Source organism: Azolla caroliniana, unplaced genomic scaffold (assembly GCF_043228905.1).
Source record: "Azolla caroliniana isolate FFs.n. ecotype wild unplaced genomic scaffold, voAzoCaro1.0.p SCAF_4, whole genome shotgun sequence".
Classification (NCBI taxonomy): Eukaryota; Viridiplantae; Streptophyta; class Polypodiopsida; order Salviniales; family Salviniaceae; genus Azolla; species Azolla caroliniana.
In genome coordinates, this window is record NW_028230439.1 from 8,005,769 (window position 1) to 8,014,835 (window position 9,067).

Here is a 9,067-nt window from a genome sequence, read left to right on the forward strand (position 1 = left end):
TTGGAATGAATCGAGCCCTCTTCCTCTTGGAAAGTTAGATTAATTCAACATTCAATAAAGGAGATACGATTTAGGTACTATAATTATGCTTAGTTCAAAATTCAAATATTCCTCAATAGGTAAACTATTAAGAGAGTTTTAAAAATATCCATTCTATTGGATGTTGCATAAAAGGCGCCCTTAGTGGGTTTGGAATACTTATGGACAAGTATTACAAAGTTAAGCCTCATCGTCATGTCTTCTTAAATAACTAGTATTACAATTTGGATTCAATTAAGAAGTAATGCATTAGGAATGGACATACTACCATTCTAAGTAGTCAAGCAAATTAGATTGTCCTTGGGAGGCTAATGTTTCAACAATGTACCTCAAGGTCATAAGTTCATTATTTTGTGGTTGTAATTTCAATGCACGTTTGATTAATTAGAACCATAGCTTTCTCGTTTCACTTAATCAGTGTAAATAATGTCCCTTTTCTATTTATCAAGGGCATACATACCTTGATATTTTATCCATGCTCCTAGAGAAAGAAAATGATTACATGCTAGTATTTGGTCCTAATATGTACCTAAGCAGAAATGTTGTGCATATGAATGGTTTACATGTAAGCAATGGATGTTTTGTATGTGGAATTCGTTCGAGCATGATAAAGGCATTGGTAAAAGGGATGATGTTTAAAACGTTCTATGCCGGTAGCCAAGGAAAATACCATATACAATAATAAAAATCTCATTTTTGTATTAGAACAATGATAGGATGAAAACTAGTACATAAGGCATGAGGTAAATACATGTCCATTATTAAGTACATAAAAACATGCTCTAAAATCATGCGTATCGTTTTCATAGGAATCTATTATATGTAATCACATCAATGTAAAGTTGGGTTCCTTACACACAATGTTGTTTATTTATTTGTTATCATTTTGGAGATATACAATTCACTGGGAGGAGGACTGATGTACTCTTGGTAACTGCTCTTGGTAACTGTATTAAAAATGGGTTGTGAAGAGGAGGTATATTTTATATACACAAATTTATAAGAGCAATGTCTTCAATATACGCTTTATATACACAAATTTATAAGAGCAATGTTTGTAATCTCAATAGCTCTCAAGTAAAAACCCCAAAACGTGCATGCGATATTGTTTGAGCACGTTCTAGTAATATTAGAGCATGATTAGGATATTGTAGCTATGATCTTTATTATTGGGTGATGGTTTGAAGCACAACATCTCCCCCCCTCATTAAGACAAACGAATGTGGGAGGACTTTAGGGGTAATGAATAGCAAAATAATCTAATGGAGACCCTATAAAAGGGGGAGACTCCAGATTGTAACCGAAAATAGATCATCAACTACAATGGATGAAAACGATCAGACGTATCAAGAGCAAAGGAGCATGTAAAATCGTAGAGTCAACTGGTGAAGGATCGAACACAGAGTAGACTCGTCTCACCCATCCATCACACTAACAAGCCGAACAATAGGGAAGGGAGGAGTTGAAGAAGCAATTGCAATATGGAGGCAAACCAAGTGTTCTAATCTCGATACAGGGGAATGCAACAAAATAGGTTGGGTTGGGTTGGGCTATCCTGGCGTGGCAGGGTTTGGAAACCAATCGATAAGGAGGAGGTTAATGACAACGTGCATAAAAGAGAGCAGGGAGTAGGTATGCAAGAAGGGTGTGTGTGGGGGAGGTCAGTGTTACTGAGGGTGGCATTGGACGCGTGATTTAGGGCATGAGTGGTTGGGTGGGGGTCGGTCGGGCGAAAAGAAGGAGAGATGGTGCCGGATGGGGTGTGCATGTGGATGAAGACTCGGAACAACAAAAGCAGCAGCAGAAGAAGAAGATCCTTTTCAATTTTGGGCTTACTGATGTTTGTTCATATTTCCTTCTTCTTCTTCTTTTGGGTTTATATGTTGTATAGATGGTTCTGAGATGAGCTTATTATTGATTGTGTTTGTATTGTAAATAGAGTTTGTTTTTTGTTTTGGTGTGTATGTGTGTGATATGTATGCATCAATGATCATGCATGCATGCATGCATGTGTGATATATGTATGTATGTATGTATGTATGTATGTATGTATTTGTATGTATGTGGGGGGGGGGGGGGGGAGGACTTTTATTCGATTGACCCGGTGCCTACTGTTGTGTTGTTGCTTCTTCGTTTCAGTTTTTCTCCTTTTCCCCAAATTAAAAGCTGAAAAACGCAGAGAGACAGAGAAAGGCGAAGACCCAAAAAAATAATCCATCCATCGCCACAAGACAAAGACAAAGACAAAGACAAAGACAAAGACACAGAACAGAGAGAGGAAGAGAAACAAAGAGGCTCCTCCCTTTTTTCTTCTTCTTCGTTTTTGGTCTTCCTCATGATCCATCATCATCCTCTTCAGATCTGTCCTTCCCAAACCTCCTGCCCCAGATCCAACCCTCCTCCGTTTTGATCCTTTACTTCTCAATCACAACAGGGGGGTCTTCACTACATAGCCATAGCCATAGCCATAGCCACAACCACAGCCATAGCCACAGCCATAGCCACAGCCACAGCCACAGCCATACCTGGTCAAGGTATCAGATCTACAGAACAGCACATAGCCATTTGCCCCAATACCCCCTTACCTATAGCTCTATCCGTACATTTCCGTGCCTTGCCCTAGTCACACCTACCCACCCACCTACCTGGTGATCCAAGAGAAAACCAGCGTCTGTCGAAAGGAAAGGAAGGTAGGGTATCGAATATGGCCCCAATGCAGATCAAGCTTCGGAACGCGATCGGAGCTCTGAAGGATCAGACGAGTATATCGCTAGCAAAGGTATCGAGCACAGGCATCCCTGACCTGGATGTGGCCATTTTAAAAGCCACGAGCCACGAAGAATTACCCATGGAAGAGAAGTATGTGCAGGAGGTCCTCCACCTCATCTCCTACTCTCGCTCCCATGTGATTGCGTGTGTGGCTGGGATTGGGCGCCGACTGTCCAAGACACGCACATGGATCGTCGCCATCAAATCCCTAATGTTGGCTCACCGCCTCCTACGCGATGGCAACCCTTCCTTCGAAGCAGAGCTACGGCTCTCGGCCCGTTCCCGAGGTATGCGTATTCTAAATGTCTCTGATTTCCGGGATGAATCTGAATCCAATGGATGGGATTACTCGGCTTTCATCCAAGCTTATGGCCGGTATCTCGATGACCGCCTGGATTCCTGCTCGATGGGTGGCCTCCTTGCAGCCACGAAACCGAAGCCAAATCAACACAGGTCTTCCAACAACTACTCGGCTTCTTCTAAGCACTATGAATATAGTGATAGTAGCTACTACAATGATGGATATTTGTCTCGAGATCCTGAGGAGGAGGACCAAAGGAAGAAAGAGCCGAAAGTTAAGGCAGTTAAGGATATGAGGGCAGATGAGCTCATGGAGAATTTTGTCATTTTCCAACGATTGTTAGAGCGGGTTCTTGCTTGCCGACCCTCCGGCATCGCGAAAGTGAACCGTCTTGTGAACATTGCCCTCTACCCAGTTGTTAGAGAGAGCTTTTTACTTTACATGGACATCCGTGATGGATTAGCTATCTTGCACGATGCTTTCTTTGACATGGAGCCACGCGAGTGTAATAGGGCATTTGATATCTATACTAAAGCAGCTAAGCAGATCGATGAACTCATTGCTTTTTACAGCTTCTGCAAGGCACTAGGGGTGTGCCGGACGACCGAGTACCCTGTGGTTGAGAAGGTATCGGCTGAGACACTCGAGGTGATGGACGACTTTTTGCATAACCGAACCGTCTCGGCCAGAAGGTCTCACAGCCCCCTCCCCCGAAGCCCTCGGAACGACAAAGAAGAAGAAGAGAGCTATGAAATCAATGGGATGAAAGCATTGCCCGCGCCTCCTCTTCCAGCTGCTGCTACTGCGGACGAGTCTTCTTCTTCCTCTAGTGCATCCACGGTTCGAGAAGCCTATCCACAACAACAAGCAAACCATCATGTAACGAACAAGAAAGGTGAAGACCTTATCAATATCCACGAGCCTCCGATGTCGACGGAAGAGCATGAGAACAAGTTAGCATTGGCCTTGTTTTCCGGTGGGGCAGAAACAAAGGTGAACACGAAATGGGAGGCATTCTCATCATCGAATGGAGAGGAAAGTGGAAATGGGCGTCCGACGATATCGACAATCAGTAACGGGATGGCGGGATGGGAGCTCGCGCTGATAGAGGCCGAGAGCGAGATCTCGAAGCCAAGTGTGAATGCGTCCTTGGCAGGTGGGTTCAACAACTTGCTATTGGAGAGCTTGTATGAGCAAGCGGAGACTCGGCAGAAGACAATGGCAGCAGTTGCACCGGCTGGGAGTGCGAGCAGTGTGGCGATGCCGGGTCATGCCCAAAGCAACTTTTTGGCCCTCCCGGCCCCGCCCTCTGCAGCCACTGCCTTATCTGAGGACCCCTTCGCTGCCTCGGTGGCAGTGCCACCACCTCCCTATGTGCAAATGTCAGAAATGAGACATAAACAGCAGCTCCTTGTTCAAGAACAACAGCAATGGCTGCAATATCAGCAAATGAGTCATCCTCAAGGTGGTTATATGGGTATGGCCAAATACCCGAACAACCCGTTCGGCACTACTGGCGCTTTTCAACAACCCAATATTTATTCAGTCTCGAACTACGGTGGCGGCCATAACCCTTTTTTTCGCTAGATCTCGGCCGTCGTCTACCACTGCATCACATGGGAATCTTTGAATCACCATGAAGATTTTCTTCTCAGAGAAACAAGGGAATCTTACTTGGACTGTGGAATCTTCAAAATTTATCAAGTTTTGATGTGATATTTTTTTTCCTTCTACAGATATACAACATATAGCTACCATATATATGTATATGCTGATCTGCTCGTTAGATTCGACGAGGTTGAAACTGCTTGCTTTAATATTACCATCTTTTGTGTGTTTTATTTCATGCTATGTAATGCATAATATATAATTTTCCAATTTCTTGGGAGCAAATACTATTCCATTGAACAAGCTTGCCTGTGTGGCAGGTCTGCTGTATTGCTATTGAAGAATAGCATCTGTTTGTGTTACAAATATCATGTGAAGCACATCCGTTTTGGTTTTAGCTGTGACACTTCTAGAGTCGAGCTAATCCCAGTTGGATACTATTTATTTTTGCGGGTGTAATTTTTTTTATCTATACAATATGCAAGCTTGAATGCATAGCAGAAGTTCTGAAGCATCCAATTCAAACACAAGAACATCAATAAGTTGGTGTATGAACAAGCGTTGTCATCATCTAGTTGTCTTCGATAAAGCATTCCTGGATCATATCTATCAAAAGCTTGTTTTCTCTGTGACAATGTTTTGACTGTTAAAGGTACACAAGTAAGGTGCCAATGTATAGATTATAGGTTGTTGTTAGGGAATGGAATATTCAGAAAGTCTTTTCATCATGTCCATTGGTATATGATATTTTGGTTTTACTTTCCTCTTACTCAATTGTGAACAAGTTTTTTGACAGTTGAGATACTCAATTGGTTGTACATCTAGATTACAGGACATTTTTAGTGAATGGAATACTTTCCTCTTGCTCGTTAGGCAAAACCAATCTGTTCACATAATTGATGTTGCTTGCAGGTTGTGGTACTTAAGCAATTAATTCTGCATACTGCATGAACTCATCAATTACTTGTGTTGGTATATGCAGCAAATATTTTCATGTTTATATATGGACAAGCAGTCTTTTCTTTTCACCTTTCTTACATCTTTAGCTTTAAAGGTGAGCCAGTTTTTACTCCATTCTGAGCTATTAAGGGTTGGCACAAGACACCATATGACTCCTGTCTCCACCTTTATCCCCTTCATAATTTCTGAAATGATGTAAACTCTGTTTTTTTTTTTTGGGTAAATGATGTTAACTGTTTCTTCCAACATCAGTTTCTCCATGGTCATGAGGTTCACAATAATACTATTTGTGCTATCTTTCAATTCAATACCTTGCGATGTCGAACAGAACTTCTATAACATTTGCTTCTTGAACTTTAAAGTGCTGAGATAACTTGTTTCTTCATCTATGCACCTCTATGATCCATCATGATCATCATGTTTTATACCCTGATCATCTTCATCACAATATGATAATCACACTACACGGGCATTCACAATGAACACTCTAGATAATCCCATATCCCTTCCAAGGAAATCTTGATATACATGCTTTGCAAATGCAGGATTTGCTGAATTAGTTGTCTTCAATAAAAGTCCATGTTTTGGTACTTCAATCAAAGTTGTAACAATGCAGCTTTTATGAATCATAGTTATAAAATAATAAAGAGATCACTCACTGTATGTAACAATAATCTCCAGTATGAGAGACGATTCCTACACTACAAATTTGCTCATTCCATCCCAAAGCTTACAATTTAGATACAGAAAGACAAATGCTAATCAACATATATCAAGCCAATGAAGCAGATGGCCATGACGCCCATAAATTTATCACCCAGTCAAGGTTATAACTAGAACCACCAAAGTAATAAAAACACGTCTCTCTTGAGAGTGCTTTAAACTCGTTTATTACATAATCTGCATCATTATAAAGTACATCTTTTACAATAACAAGAACATGAACGATGACAACCACAAAAAGGAAGTGAATATAGGAGGCACAATACAAAATGTTTCTACATAGGAAGGATACCAAGGTCACACAATAATCACCTGAAAATATGTAGAATTGACAGCATAACCTTACTAGTTAATTCTACAACATAACCGGACTTGTTTATTTTTTGCCTCAAGATTCAGAGAGCTAAGCTTCATCAAAACTTCTGAAATCACTGAATTCTACCTTCCTAGAAGGTAAGTTATTCTCTGTAGATCCTTCTACAGGAATTCTATTTAGTCCTTTCCCAGGAATCCTTCTCTGAATACCAGGATGAAGATTATCGCGATCTTCCAGTCTATAAAACCCTAACTGATTAAATGCATTGTTCATCATTTCTTCAGCAGCCTGCATGAAGCTGTCCATCCCATCTGATAATCCTCTACTGAAAGGATCCATGCCTTCAAATGGTTTCAATTGAGATGATGGAAATCCCCGAAAAACCTCCATATCTTTCTCAATATTTGAATTGTGAGTTGTCCATCCATTTGGCAAGTCTTCTTCTGTGTATTCAGTTTTGGATTCCACTATCTCTTGAGGTCTGCAGGTAAGCACATGAATCAGGATAAATAAAGATAGATATCCAAGGAACAATATAGATAAAGAAACCATAATCTAATGGTGACAGTTCCTCAGTGAGAGAGACCGAATGATACGTGGGATTTAAGTTGGCAATATCATACTTTTAATATGAACCACGATAAATAAAGTAATTATTCAATTTATCAATAAATATATATGTATACATATACATGTATATATATGGAAACTAGAGCCTAATGGTGATGATTTCCGAATTTGAGTGGGCAGCATTACTCGTTTCATATGAATTGGGAAATATATCATTTTTTCCAGTCATCTAGGTACCTATTCAATAAAACATGAGAAAAAACACTGAATTTTTCTTTATTTCTCTACATATCCACGAATTCCGTTATAAAAAAGATTCCCTTTCCCATATGGAACAAGTTTAAAGAAGAAATCCTATTCTGCTGGGCATTGAAGCACCTGGTTCCGAATGTATCTGTGCATACCTTTGGACCTCCCATACAAAAGTTGTTACATAATATTGTGTACTATTGTTCCTTACACAAGTGCACATGAGAAACCAACAAAAGGCAAGCTGTGAATGATGTCAAGATCAATACTGCAGAGGCGGAAAGCAATATTTTCTCTATTCCCTCCTGCGTATTTTGCTGTGCATATGCACCAGGTAATATGACCAAGAAAAAACATATATGCATATGCAAATATATACATATCTAGATCTCGCAGCCGAGAATTGCAAAATAACAGAATTCCTTTCTCATTTTCCTCACATGCGTTTCCGTGTTGAACGGAGAAGAAATAAAATATATTACACAATATTAAAGGATAGTGCTTAAAAACAATCACAGATACGGAAAGCAAAACAGAAGGTATCAAATAAAAAGAAGGGAAAAAGAAGGGAAAAAGGCATACCTTCCAATACAATTTCTGAGGAGTTGCTCTGTTTTCTCGCACTTCTTCACGGGTTTTCCATCGGTGTTCAGTTCGGTGAAGCATCTGGACACAATAGATCTGGTGTAGGAGCAAGAATCCTGAGATCGCTGAAGATTACCTTGTTCTGCAGAAACTGGTGAAGAAGAGGAAGAAGGACAGAAACGAAACGAGGGTAGGGCGCCTTCTCCAGAGTGTCTCCAAGACATGGCTCTCCCTGTCTCACACACACACACACACACACAAACACACACACACAGTCTAACGAAGGGAAACGCAAGGAAGGGGGGGGGGAAGTCTGCAGATGGCTATGGCGATATGTTGAGAAGAAGCAGAAAACAGAAAAACGACAATAATTCCAAAGTAGAAAAATAAAAATAAAAAATCTTGATTTAAAAAAAGAGTCTTCTAGGACATTCCATTTTCTTAGTAGGCTTCAGGCCTTAGATAGATAAATAAATATATACATTATATTATCGTCTCGTCTTCGGAGGTGTCAAATATGACCTATGAGACCAAAAATATTACATTTAAAAAAAATAGTCGTCTAGGACATTCCATTTTCTTAATAGACTACAGACCTTAGATAGATACATTGATAACAGTATATTACATTTCACATGATACGTGTGAAAGTGAGTAGCGATTGTTGATGTTCAAGAACTTTTACCAATGAATGTTGCGATCGAGAGTGCACATTGTGGTTGTGAGAGAAATTCTTCCAAGGATTGGGCTTGGTCGAAGATGTGTGGAAAGCATAGTCGAATAAGATTAAAGGCAGACCATTGTATCAAAGTGTGGTACTCAAACTCTCGAACTTGTTTACGGCAAAGTGTGCATAGTCGACCACTCCCATCACTTGTGCCCCAACGTCCCATCTCACATCACAATGCATGTGAGCTAGGTCGCATGGAAGCAATGGTTCGAATGGA

At 40.4% G+C, this 9,067-nt stretch overlaps 1 protein-coding gene and 1 pseudogene across 1 annotated transcript; one reads left to right on the forward strand and one right to left on the reverse strand.

Moving 5' to 3' along the window:
* The first annotated feature begins 2,684 nt into the window (after positions 1-2,684).
* Positions 2,685-4,989, forward strand: LOC147865025 (putative clathrin assembly protein At4g32285 pseudogene; annotated as a pseudogene).
* Positions 4,990-6,525: 1,536 nt separating this feature from the next.
* LOC147865026 (Mal d 1-associated protein) lies at positions 6,526-8,408 on the reverse strand. Its single transcript, XM_087317725.1, has 2 exons — positions 8,118-8,408; positions 6,526-7,197 (listed from the first exon to the last, which is right to left on the reverse strand). The coding sequence occupies exons 1-2, from the start codon at positions 8,342-8,344 to the stop codon at positions 6,804-6,806; spliced, it is 621 nt and encodes a 206-aa protein (XP_087173851.1). The 5' UTR covers positions 8,345-8,408; the 3' UTR covers positions 6,526-6,803.
* Between the last annotated feature and the right edge of the window lie 659 nt (positions 8,409-9,067).